General features: G+C 38.2%; 1 protein-coding gene across 1 annotated transcript in view; it reads right to left on the bottom strand.

Moving 5' to 3' along the window:
• Window positions 1–323: 323 nt before the first annotated feature.
• LOC129692143 (solute carrier organic anion transporter family member 6A1-like) overlaps window positions 324–14,471 on the bottom strand; it is an 81,973-nt gene continuing 67,825 nt past the window's right edge. Inside the window, exons 9-10 of the mRNA XM_055628385.1 lie at window positions 5,129–5,282; window positions 324–515 (exon numbers count right to left, since the gene is read on the bottom strand). Of these exons, the coding sequence (XP_055484360.1) occupies window positions 324–515; window positions 5,129–5,282 (346 nt within the window). The remainder of the gene's footprint in view (window positions 516–5,128; window positions 5,283–14,471) is intronic.

Raw genomic sequence — 14,471 nt, 5'->3', positions numbered from 1 at the left:
GAAGGCACTCTATGGTTTGTAAAAATTTAATTCTGTTATGTGTGCATAAATACCTGTATTTTCTAAATAATTAGAAAGTAATACAGACAATTCCAAAAATGTGTGCACCTAGTAGTAAATTAAGCCAAACTAAAATTAACATCCACATACATTATGCTAATAAACAAAAGAAAAAAATTATAGATATCCATGATGTTTAACAATACAAATATTTCCCTCTTCATTTACTCCCTTGAAACACAGCAAATAACTTGCTGTAATAATCTGAACTGTTTTTAAATGTATTATATAGTAAATATATAATAGTTACGAACATTACATACTTACCGGAGAATCATCAAGGTGATTGGTATGTTACCCGAGTTAGAGAAGGCAATTGCACAAAAGAAAAAAGCAAAAAACAAAGGTAATGTAAAGCATTTGGTATTGCATTTTCCAGGGACGGCATCAATGAAATCACCTTGACTGTCTGCGTTTGTCAGTCCTTCTTTAATGCAGGAACAGTTGTAGTATGTCTGTGAATGTAGAACATAAAAGAAACAGCATGTCAGAAGCAGTCAGGATAAAAGTGACCTTATTACTATAAAATTTAAATTTTAGCCAACATACAAGGGGAGGTTATCATGATTATACACATAACAAAATACTAGCAAGGTTACACAATCATTCATAACTGGATAATTGTCTATATTTCAAATAGCAGATAAAATGTAATTTTATTATAAGAATATTTATTATTAGAATAGTATGAGAGTAATTTATTATGAGAATATTTATCAAAACTATGAGTTCTTAGCTAGGTGTGGTGAGATCTGCCTTTAATCTCAGTACTCTGAAAGCAGAGGTGAGCTTCAGACTAGCTAAGGATACATAGTGGAACTCTGCTTCCGTCCCCTGCTGGTTGGGGTCTTTCAGAGGACATCCATGGTAGGCTTCAGTTCTGTTCCCTCTCTTCTACAATTTCCAGTGTCTATCCTATTTTCCTTTCTGAATGAGAATTAAGCAAATTCCCTAGGATTCTCCTTGTTGTTTAACTTCGTTAGGTCAGTAGATATTAGTAAGTTTATCCTATATTGTATGGCTAATATCCACTTATAAGTGAGTATATACCATGTGTATCTTTCTGCTTCTGGGATACTTGATTGTAGATGATCTTTTCTAGTTCCATTCATGTGCCTGAAAATTTTATGATGGAAAAAAAAGACAGCATCTTCACCAAATTTTGCTGGTCTAACTTGATGTTTACATGTAGAAAAATGCAAATAGATCCATGTTTATCTCCCTGCACAAAATTTAAACTCCAAGTGGATCAAAGACCTCAAAATAAAACCAGACACACTAAATCTGTTAGAAGAAAAAGTGGGGAAGAGCCTTGAACACATTGGCACAGGAGACAACTTCCTGGACAGAACACCAAGAACTCAGGCTCTGAGATCAACAATCAATAAATGGGACCTCATGAAAATGAAAAAGCTTCTGTAAAGCAAAAGACACTGTCGTTAGAACAAAACAACAGCCTAAAGAATGGGAAAAGATCTTCACCAACCCTACATCTGACAGAGGGCTAATATCCAGAATATATGAAGAACTCAAGAAGTTAAACACTAACCAACCAAGTAATATAATTTAAAAAAATGGGTACAGAGCTAAACAGAGAATTCTCAAAAGAGGAATATTGAATGGTGGAGTAACACTTAAAGAAATGCATTAGCCAAACTTTGGGTCCAGTGCAGGGAATTGTATGAAGGAAAGGGAAGATAGAAAGACATGGAGGGGACTGGAGCTCCACAAGGAGAACAACAGATCCAAAAAATCTTCCCCCTGGGGTCTTTTCTGAGATTGATACTCCAACCAAGGACCATGCATGGCAATAACCTAGAACCCCTGCACAGATGTAGCCCATGGTAGCTCGGTTTCCAAAGTATTTGATCACCTCCCCCTTAGGTGGGGGAAATCCTTACCAGGACACAAAGGGAAAAAAATGAAGCCAGTCCTGATGAGACATGATAAACTAGGGTCAGATGGAAGGAGAGGAGGACCTCCCCTATCAGTGGACTGGGAGGAGAAGAGGGAAGGAGGGTGGGATTGAGAAGGGATGAGGGAGGGGGCTGCAGCTGAGATAGAAAGTGAATAAATAGTGATGAATAAATTTATTTTTTAAAAAAGAGAGAAATGCTCAAAATCCTTAGTCATCAGGGAAATGCAAAACAAAACGACCATGAGATTCCCCCTCATACCCATCAAAATGTCTAAGATGAAAAACATTAAGATCAAAAACTCAAGTGACAACACATGCTCGATAGGTTATGGAGAAAGGGAACGCTCCTCCATTGCTGGTGGTAATGTAAGCCTGTGCAACCACCTTGGAAATCATTCTAGCACTTACTCAGAAAACTGGGAATAATGCTACCTCAAGCCCAGCTATACCACTCTTGGGCATATAGTGAAAAAATGCTCAAGTACACAACATGAACTTTTGCTCAACCATGTTCACAGCAGCTTTATTCGTAAGAGCCAGAATTTGGAAACAACCTAGATGTCCCTCACCTGAAGAATGGATATAAAAATTGTGGTACACTTATACAATGGAATACTACTCACCTACTAAAAAAAAGGAAATCACGAAATTTGCAGGTAAATGGGTGCTGAGTGGATCTCAAGGACCAAGATCCAGTGCAGTAATGTTCTACAAAGGACGGAAACTAAAGTGACGAAGTGCAACACTAAAAATGGTTTAGTGGTCAGTTGGTGAGATTTTGGCAAATTAGGCTATGCAACAATTGAAGAATTTGAGAAGTAATATTACCATGAGGTGAAAGAAATGGCCTTGCTGTTGTGCAAGACAATTAATATTTATGTAGTGAACTGAGTAAAGATTCTGACTATAAATTAGCTAAGATCTGTTCAGTAAAAGTGTGGAAATACATCACATGAAGTAGGATGGGCATTCAAAAGTTTGGTTCCATTTGATGAATGGCAAGCACTCTACTGAATAAGTCATTTCTCAAGCTCTATTTGCTCATATATTTTTTTGTAGACACTCCTATACTTTTATTTTTGACTTTTTAAAATAGAAAATAAATTTTTTTGTACAATATATTGTGAGTACAGTTTTTAATCCCTCATCCCCTACTTAATCTGCCCTACTTCCTTACCCATCAAATTCACAGCCTTTCTTTCTCTCTATTGTCAGAAAGCATGCAGACATATAATAATAAAAATGAAGATAATGATGAAATAAAATATATAGTAGAAATAAAGAAAAAAAGCCAAAGAAAAAGCATTTAAAAAAACCCATAGGGCTGCTGAGACACACATTTAATGTACTTAGAAAACCCATATAAACAAATTGAAAACTATACTTTATAACCAATGATCTGTAGTTAATAAATAAATACCCCAGGCAAAGCATTGCAGAAATTTTTTCTCACCTGGAAGAATACTATTATAAAATTATTTGTGTGTATAAAGATAAAGCTCTACAGTGATGTTTATATTAATGGTTTTTAATATCCCTATAATCTACAGATATACAAATTAAGTACCAACCAAATTAAAACAATAATAAAATTTAAATTAACTACATTAAAAGGATGAGCAGTATATTATTTTTAAAAATTTTTAATTGATTGCAATTTATTCACTTTGTATCCCAGTTATAGCCCACTCCCTCATCCCCTCCCAATCCTGCCCACCCTCTCTCTTCTCCTCCCATGCCCCTTTCCCAGTCCACTGATAGGAGAGGTCTTTCCATCTTCCATCTGACCCTAGCCTATCAGGTCTCATCAGGACTGTTTGCATTGTCTTCCTCTGTGACCTGGTAAGGCTGCCCTTTCTCAGGAGGAGGTGATTAAAGAGCCAGTGACTGAGTTCATGTCAGAGACAGGCCCTGTTCCCTTACTAGGTGGGCTATTTGAAGACTGAGATGCCATGGGCTACATCAGTGCAGGGGTTCTAGGTTATCTCCATGAATGGTCCTTGGTTAACCAGAGACCAAGCAAAGACCCCTGGGCCCAGATTTTTTTTTTGTTCTGTTGTTCTCCTTGTGGAGCTCCTGTCCACTTCAGGTCTTTCTATCCCCCCCTTCTTTCAAGGGGCTCTTAAGGTCAGGCATCCTAGCTTACTTGGAGAAGTGCAAAGCCTGGGAAAGAATGCCTCACACAACAAGGTAAACTGTTCCTGAGGAATGGCATCAGAGATAGTTCTCTGACCACTTCATTTACATATTTTGAGACTGAATACTGCTTCCATTTTTTTTAAATTATCAAATGCTATCATACTTGTGCCCATGCGTTCCATGTGTATACACATATACACAAGCATCAAAACATGCATACATACAAAATAAGAAGAAGAGGAACCCATAACCTTATACAATTGGTAGATTTGTAATTGCTCTGCACAACAGGAAAAAAGACTAGATAGATAGATAAATAGATAGATAGATAGATAGATAGATAGATAGATAGATAGATAGATAGATAGATAGATAGATAGAGATTATTTCTGGGTGGGAGTAGCAGCCCAGGAGATAAGACATTTCATGTTAGTACCAGAAGACATGTAAAACTAGAGTTTTACAGGAGGAACAATTCAGTTAAGTTTTATATCTTCCATTCATGTAAAGTCTCTATAGCTCTCGGGTTTCTAGAATGCCAGGTATGTTTTGTGAAAGCCTTGTATATGTGGTAAGATCTGGTGCACAGTCAAAGAACTGGGGACTGGGTATGTAGCTCAGAGGTAGAGCACTGGATTCAACACAAACACACATAGAAAATAATACACATATCTGAGTTACTGTGGAGCAGACAGAGAAACAGCAGGAAAATACAGAGTAGGCATTTTGAATCTCCAGAGAAGGAACATTTGAAGGAAAGATGATGTTTGGGATAGCACTGCAGCAAGCCTTTAGTGTATGAAAGATTATGTTCAAAGTTCAGTGAGCCCTGCTGAAAGGAAGCTCTGGAAACAAAAGGTAGGTTTTCTTTCCATGTCGTTAATATTAGTTTCTTTATTAAAAATAAGTTAAATATAAAAGCAAAATTTTAGAGAGAATTAGGACTAAAATCTAATCACTATCTACAAATGGAGCATGTTACTGGAAAGGAAGAAGTGTAATAAAAATTACCTTTTCATTGTGTAGGATTTTACTAGCAATGCAGCCTGCAAAGCAGGGAGAGAAATATTCAGTCTCATCTCTTCCACACACAGAAGAGTAGACAGAACTTTTGCAATCACATAACTCATTGCATGGAGCCGTGAGGTTTCCAAAGTTACCCAATCTGTGTGGTTGAGATTAAATACAATTACAATACCATCATTTAAATTGCTGAAGTATATATCAAGTTATCAATAAGTCCCACAAATGTGCTTATTGAAGCAATTTATTTTTCACAGATTTACGAAGGTAATGCACATTTAAGAAAGTAACACTTGATGGTACTAGAGAGATGGCTTAGTTCTTAAGAGCACTTTCTGCTCTTCCAGAGGTCCAAAATTCCATTCTCAATATCTACATGGCAGCTCACAAACATCCGTACTTCCAATTCCAGGCAATCTGCTACCCTTTTACATTTTCTGCAGGCACCAGGTACGCATGTGATACATATATATATATATGTATATATATATATATGTATATATATATACATACATACATGTAGGTGAATAGTTAAACACAAAAAATTAACTTAAATAAATCTGAAAGAGATGCCACTTGATTTTTTTATGCTATAATGCTATTGTTGCCACAGTCATGTTAACAAACAGAATCACCACCATCTACATTGGTTTCCTTTTCCCCCACTTCCAAGATTTCCATTACTCTTTTGTGACCTCTCTATTTATTAGTAATATCTCCGTGTTCATGTGTCAGATTTTATAGAGTCATCACACGATGCAACATTTTTCCTGCTTCTATTGCACAGAAGATTTTATTTGCTCTTGTGTGGACATTTCCATGATCCTTATGTGAGTATTAAAACTAGAATATTTAGACGGTGTAAAAGTTTTTATGTAACTGTTTTAAAACTTTACGTATATGAGTGTTTCTGCTACAATATTTGTATACTCACTGTGTGGGTGCAGCACCTATAGATGCAAAACTAGGATTGGATTCCTTGTGAGTAGAGTTATGTACAGTTATGAATCCCCATGTGCATGTTGGGAACCAAACCTGGTGCCTCTGAATGGAGAACACTGGACAACCTCTTGCAGCTCCATGAACTGCTCCCCCCTTAACCTTTAAAGAATCTGTCTGTTTTCCAAGTAGTGTATTGTTATATTTCAGCTAACAGTGTACAAGATTTTCACCTGTTCTCCATATTTCTCTGTAACAATATGATTTCATTGACTTTAGCCATTCTGATATGGGAAAAACAGTTATGATTGTGATTTGTGATTCACATTTTCCTAGTGACTAATGAGAGTGGACTTACTTCTAACCTCATATTTTCCATCTGTATATACATATTATTTGATGAAAGCCTATTTAAAATTATTTGCTCATTTTCATTGTGTATTTTATTACTAGTAAAAACATTATTAGGTATTTTACAGAAATAAATCTTTTATTCTGTATATTTTACTTTTTTTACACTCTGTGGTGTGGTTTTATTTTGTTTTTTTGTCCTTGAAAGCCAGGCATGATGGTGCACACCTTTAGTCTCAGGATTTGAGAGGCAGAGGCAGGTGGCTCCAGCTTTGATTTAAGGTGAGCTCTGTCTACATAGTGACATACATGTGAGTTTAAAAATTACATACATGACATACATGGTGAGTTTAAGGATATCCAGGTATACATAATGAGGATCTGTGTACACTTGGGTCTCCAAATAGAAGCAAATATAAAAACAAAAGGAGTAGTTAAAAGGGCAGTTTTAGCTATTATGAAGTCTGACATACAATTTTTTCCTGGATTTTGAGATTTATGTCATGTGAAAGAAATCCCTGCTGAATTGAAGACCAAAAAGACTTTCCCTTATATTCTTAGAACATTATGATTTACATTTATACTTACATTTTTAACTCCTTTGTATACCTTAAAGTTGACATCCAAGTTACAAAGAGATATCAAATGTTCTTAACTAAACAGCATTGTTACGCAGTTAAATTATTTTCATTAAATTTTATTTGTGAGTTTGCATATACTGTATCTGTATAAGAATATGTCACATGAGGGATATGCACAGACAACAATATATAATATATAACACGTAATATATGACATATATGATATATGACATGAAATATGATATGCAATGTGTAATATATATAGTATGACATAATACATGAAATTTAATTATATGCAATAATTAACATGTAATATATTATATATGATATAATTAATATATCATATATAATATATAGTGTGTAGTTTATAATGTAAAATACAGAATATAATGTATACTATATCATATATCATAACATGTGTTATACACTAATATATATGAATATATCATATGTTATATATTATATATTATTTGTTTTTTTATTCAAATGTTTTTTTTATTTTGAGACCATAATTTAAGTTCAGTATTTCTCTGCTCCCTTTCTTCTTCTAAATCCTACCCACTATCCTTCAAATTAATGGTTTATTTTTTCACTAAACGTTATTGTATGTATATTTGTATATGTAGATACATATTTAATTCTAAATATATAATCTCTTCATTCCATATAAAGCTATATATGTGTATGTTTTCAGGGCTAAATAGTCAGCTACTAGTATTTTTGAAAATGAATCTAGAGTCTCCAATTTGCATCCATGCCTTGCCAAAGAATAACCTTTTATACATACATACGACTCCATTCATTTTGACTCTCTAATCTATTCCATTGTTGTGCTTTTATCACCCTCTCAATTAACATAGTTCTAAAATATGTATTAGAAGCAAATAGGGTTAGTCCTTTACACTCATTATTTTGTATAATATTTTATTTTTTATTAGTTATAGTTTATTTCCTTTGTATCCCACCTGTAGCTTCCTCCTTCTTCCCCTCCCAATTCCACCCTCACTCTCTCTTCCCCATCCATGTCCCTCCTCCAGTCCACTGATAAGGGAGGTCTTCCTCTCCTTACTTCTGATCCTAGTCTATCAGGTCTCATCAAGAGTGGCTGCATTGTCTTCCTCTGTGGACTGGTAAGGCTGCACCCCACTCAGGGGGAGGTAATGAAAGAGCTGGTTAATAAGTTTATGTGAGAGACAGTCCCTGTTCCCATTACTAGGGAACCCACGTTGACACTGATCTGTGTCCAACCTCTGTGCTGAGGTTCTAGATTATCTCCATGCATGGTCCTTGGTTAGAGTATCAGTCTCAGAAAAGACCCCTAGGCCCAGATTTTTTGGTTCTGTTGCTCTCCTTGTGGAGCTCTTGTCCCATCCAGGTATTTCTATCTTCTCCTTCTTTCATAAGATTTCCTGCACTCTGCCCAAAGTAGTCTCAGCATCTGCTTTGATACCCTGCTGGGTAGAGTCTTTCAGAGGCCCTCTGTGGTAAGCTCCTGTCCTTTTCCCTGTTTTCGCCCTCTTTTGATGTTCATCCTCTTTGCCTTTTTGAATGAGGATTGAGCATATTACCCAGAGTCGTCCTTCTTGATTGGCTTCTTTAGGTGTACAGATTTTAGTATGTTTAGCCTTTATTATATGTCCAATATCTACCTATGAGTTTGTGTATACCCTGTGTGACTTTCTGCTTCTGGGATACCTCACTCAGGATGATCTTTTCTAGTTCCTACCATTTGCCTGCAAATTTCATGATTTCCTTGTTTTTAATTGCTGAGTAGTATTCCTTTGTGTAAATGGACCACAATTTCAGTATCCATTCCTCAACTGTGGGTCATCTGGGTTGTTTCCAGCTTCTGGTTATTACAAAAACAGGTGCTATGAACATGGTTGAGTAAATGTCCTTGGGAATCAACACTAGAGGATTTATTTTTGTGAAGATTTGACTTCTTCCCAAATTGCTGGTGTGTATTTAGTGTTGTACCAACAAAACCCCACGAGATGGGGGCGGGGCAAGATGGCGGCGCCAGGAGGATTCACATTCTGAGCAGCAGCACAGCAGGATCGGCACAGTGACCACCAATCAGAACTCACGGCCATAAAACACAAGTGATTGTGTTTCCCAGGTGAGAGGATACCCCACGGTGGGGGATTCAATCAGCTTTAACTCACCCGGCTAAACCACGGAAGAGATCCCGGTTCCTCTAGGCACTTGTTCACCAGCCCAGAGTCACATGCCAGCATGATCTGGTCACTGTCCCAGACTGAACTGTGGGCCCACAACATCACAGACTGAATTTTCCAGTCAAGAGATAACCCCACGGAGCAGGAAACGATTGGGACCGACTTTAGGTTACCCAGACATACCCTTGAAAAGACTCGGGTACCACGGGCACCCCAGGAGCCAGCCCAGAGCCAGAGCTGGGGAACCAGGTGCCTGCACAGAGTCCTGCCTGTGCGCCTGATTCGCTGCCTCAGATAGAACTGTGGGCTCCAGGGGACCAGAGACTGAGTTTCACTGTCAGGTGCAAACCCACAGGGAGGGAAACAGCTGGTCTGATCTCAGAGCACTGAGCTGATACCACCACCCTGAAAAGGTATCAGAAAAATTACCCAGTTTAGGCAGACGCCCAGGCTCCCAAAGGCTAGAAAGGCGGAGGCACAGTTGGGAGTCTGTGCCTGTGGGTTCTAATCACCACCCCAGACAGAACGGTGGTCGCCAAAGCAAAGACTGGGTGTCCCTGGAAGAAGGAAACCCCACAGTGTGTGGGGGGGATCATCAGGTCTAACACTCAGGACACCCAGCACCAAAAGACTTTCTGGATTCACGCAGACTCTAGGCTCTAGCCTTCTACTGCAGGCAGAAGCACTGTGCTCAGCCACCATTATTGAGTACCCCTAGGGCACTGGAGCACACAGCTGCATCCTCAGACCTACAAAAGCCAGAGAGGCATTGCAGCAGCCCTCAGATACTATGCCAAGGATCATCCAGTTAGCCCTAGCTAGAATGACAAAACTGTGGGAATCCCTGGTACTTCAAGAGGGCTGCACCCAGAGCATCCAGACCAGAGCAGTGCCCGCAGCCGCCATCCCAAACAGGGACACACAGCTTCCGGTCCAGAGTGAGGCGCCCAGCCTTCAGAACAGAGTGGAGCCCTCAGTTACCAGCCTCCAGACCAGAGCGGCGTCCCCAGGCGCCAACTCAACCTAGGTGCACATTCTCCAGGCCCAGAGTAGAGCACTCAGCCTCTGGCCCAGAGACTTGCTGGGCGCTCCTCTCACTTTCCCAGACAGAACTGTGTGCCCAAGGATAACAGACTGAGTTTTATTGTTGGGAGAAAACCCCACAGCTAGAGAATCAGCAGGTTCTTCAAGAGGACTGTACCTGGAAAACTGTAACAACAGCAGCAGCTCACTAAATTTATAACGAGAAACCCAGCAGTGGGGCAGCTCTCTTGAGAACTTCTATGGGTAAGAGGAGAGCCCCCCCTGTCTAACAAAGACCACAGCTACTCCTCGGGTCTATACACCTGAGGTGAGCAGTGGAAATTCCTGAGAAATACTGGCCATACCGTGACCATACCCAAAAAGCAGAGGAGGACTCCTTCAGGAAAAATCATCTTCCAGCCAAGGGGATTCTCCCTACCTCAGGACTCCAGGAAGCACAGAAACTAACAGCCAACACCTAAAACAGCCAAATGGGTAGAGGTCAGTGTAAAAGCTCAACCAACAAAAGAGAGAGCAATATGGCATCTCCAGAACCCAGTCATCCAGGGACGAACAGCCCTGGACAATGCAGCACAATAGAAAATCAAGAAGATGATCTTACATCTATGCTGATGAAGAGGATAATAGAGGAAACAAATAAAATACATAAAGAATTAGAGGAAGATAAAGCCAAACAGATCATGGCTATCTGTAAAGAAATGGAGGAAGTTAAAGACAAGCAGATTATGGCCATCCATGAAGAAATACAGGAAGATATAGCCAAACAGTTTGCAGCTTTCAGAGAAGAAATAATTAAATTACTAAAAGAAATAAAAGAAACAGAGGTGAAGGAACTAAAAGAAAAAGAGGAAAATACAATCAGACAGGTAAAGGAAGTAAACAAAACAACTCAAGACCTGAAGATAGAACTGGAAAAATTAAAGAAAACACAAATGGAGGAAATAATGGAGAGGAAGAATTTAGGGAAGAAAACAGGAACTACAGAGCTAAGCATAACCAACAGACTACAAGAGATGGAAGAAAGAATCTCAGGTGTAGAAGATACAATGGAAGAAATCGAGGTATCTGTCAAAGAAAATGTTAAATCCAAAAAATTCCTGACACAGACCGTCCAAGAAATCCAAGACAATATGAAAAGACAAAACCTAAGAATAATAGGTATAGAGGAAAAAGAAGACTCCCTTCTCCAAGGTCCAGAAAATATTTTCAACAAAATCATTGAAGAAAATTTCCCGAAGTTAAAGGAGAGGCCAATAAGAATACATGAGGCCTACAGAACACTCAACAGATTTGACCAGAAAAGAAAATCCTCCCTCCACATAATAATCAAAACAGTAAATATACAGAAGAAAGAAAAAAATACTAAAAGCTGCAAGGGGAAAAGGCCAAGTAACATATAATGGCAAACCCATTAGAATCACACCTGAATTTTCAACAAAGACTATGAAAGCTAGAAGGTCCTGGACGGATATCATGCAGACCCTAAGAGAACACAGATGTCAGCCCAGGCTACTATACACTGCAAAACTCTCAATCTTCATAGACGGAGAAAACAAGATATTCAATGACAAAAACAAATTTCAACAATACCTACAAACAAATCAAGCATTACAGAAGACACTGGAAGGGAAAATACAACCCAAGAAAATTAGCTTCTTTCAAGAAAACAAAGGAAATAATTAACCTTACTACAGTAAAACAAAAAACAACCAAGCACACAACATTATGACCACAGCCAACATCAAAATCAAAGGATCTAACACCCACTGATCATTAATCTCTCTCAACATCAATGGACTCAACTCTCCAGTAAAAAGACACAGATTAACAGAATGGATACGTAAACAAAACCCAGCAATCTGTTGCATACAAGAAACACACCTAAGGCACAAAGATAGACATTACCTGAGGGTAAAAGATTGGAAGACGACTTTCCAAGCAAATGGACCCAAGAAGAAAGCAGGAGTAGCCATTCTAATATCTTTTAACCAAATCCAATAGACTTTCAACCATAATTAATCAAAAGCAATAAAAAGGACATTTCATACTCATCAAGGGAAAATTCTACCTGAAAGACATGACAATCCTGAACATCTATGCCCCAATACAAGGGCACCCACATTTGTAAAAGAAACATTAATAAAACTTAAACCACACATAGATCCCCACACATTAATAGTGGGAGACTTCAAAACCCCTCTCTCAGCAAAGGAGGTCAACAAAACAGAAATTAAACAAAGAAACAATAACTCTGACAGAGGTCATGAATCAAATGGACCTAACGGACATTTACAGAACCTTACACCCAAACACAAAAGAATTTACCTTCTTCTCAGCACCTCATAGAACCTTCTCCAAAATAGATCATATGGTTGGTCACAAAGCAAGCCTCAACAGATACAAGAAGATTGAAATAATCTCTTGTATCCTATCTGATCACCACGGAATAAAGCTGGACCTCAACAACAAAAGAAATAGCAAGAAGCCTGCACACAACACCCTTCACAATAGCCACAAATGACATAAAGTACCTAACCAAGCAAGTCAAAGACTTTTATTAAAAAAATTTCAAGTCTCTGAAGAAAGAATTAGAAGAAGATATCAGAAGATGGAAAGATTTCCCATGCTCATGGCTTGGCAGGATTAACATAGTAAAAATGGCCATCTTACCAAAAGCAATCTACAGATTCAATGCAATTCCCATCAAATTATCAACACAATTCTTTATAGACCTGGAAAGAAAAATTCTCAACTTAATACAGAAGAACAAGGAAACCAGAATTGCTAAAATAATCTTATACAATAAAGATCTTCTGGAGGTATCTTCTACCCTGATCTCAAGCTGTACTATAGAGCAACAGTTATAAAAACTGCATGGTACTGGCATAGAAACAGAATGGTGGATCAATGGAACCGAACAGAAGACCCAGAAATAAAACCACACTCTTATGGACACCTGATCTTTGACAAAGATGCCAAAACCATACAATGGAATAAAGATAGCATCTTCAATAAATGGTGCTGGTCTAACTGGATGTCTACATGCAGAAAAGTGAAAATAGATCCATATTTATCACCGTGCACAAAACTAAAGTCCAAGTGGATCAAAGACTTCAAAATAAAACCAGACACATTAAATCAGTTAGAAGAAAATTGGGGAAAACCCTAGAACTCATTGTTACAGGAGAAAACTTCCTGAACAGAACACCGACAGTACAGGCTCTAAGAGCAACAATCAATAAATGGGACCTCATGAAACTGAAAAGCTTCTGTAAAGCAAAGGACATTGTCATCGAAACAAAATGACTGCCTACAGATTGGGAAAGAATCTTCACCAACCCATTATCAGACTGAGAGCTAATATCCAGTATATATAAAGAACTAAAGAAGCTGAAAAGCAACAAACCAAGTAATCCAATTAAAAAATGGGGTATGGAGCTAAACAGACAACTCTCTGTAGAGGAATATCGAATGACAGAGAAGCACTTAAAGAAATGTTCAACGTCATTAGCTATAAGGAAAATGCAAATCAAAACAACCCTAAGATTTCACCTTACACCCATCAGAATGGCCATGATCAAAAACTCAAGTGACAACACACGCTGGAGAGGTTGTGGAGAAAGGGGAACCCTTCTCCACTGCTGGTGGGAATGTAAACTGGTACAACCACTCTGGAAATCAATCTGGCACTTTCTCAGACAACTAGGAATAGCGCTTCCTCAAGATCCAGCCATACCACTCCTAGGCATATATCCAAAAGAGGCTCAAGTACACAAAAAGGACATTTGCTCAACCATGTTTGTAGCAGCTTTATTTGTAATAGCCAGAAGCTGGAAACAGCCCAGATGTCCCTCAACTGAAGAATGGATGCAGAAACTGTGGTACATCTATACAATGGAGTATCACTCAGCAATGAAAAATAAGGAAATCATGAAATTTGCAGGTAAATGGTGGGACCTGGAAAGGATCATCCTGAATGAGTTGTCCCAGAAGCAAAAAGGCACAAACGGTATATACTCACTCATATAACCATACAACATAGGATAAACCCGCTAAAATCGGTACATCTAAACAAACTAAGCAAAAGAGAGGACCCTAACTAAAATGCTCAATCCCCATCCGGAAAGTCAAAGAAGATGGATATTAGAAGAAGAAGAAGAAGAAGAAGAAGAAGAAGAAGAAGAAGAAGAAGAAGAAGAAGAAGAAGAAGAAGAAGAAGAAGAAGAAGAAGAAGAAGAA

Source organism: Psammomys obesus, unplaced genomic scaffold (assembly GCF_907164565.1).
Source record: "Psammomys obesus unplaced genomic scaffold, mPsaObe1.curated_primary_1811, whole genome shotgun sequence".
NCBI classification, from domain to species: Eukaryota; Metazoa; Chordata; class Mammalia; order Rodentia; family Muridae; genus Psammomys; species Psammomys obesus.
This window is presented reverse-complemented; position numbering and strand designations above follow the sequence as displayed.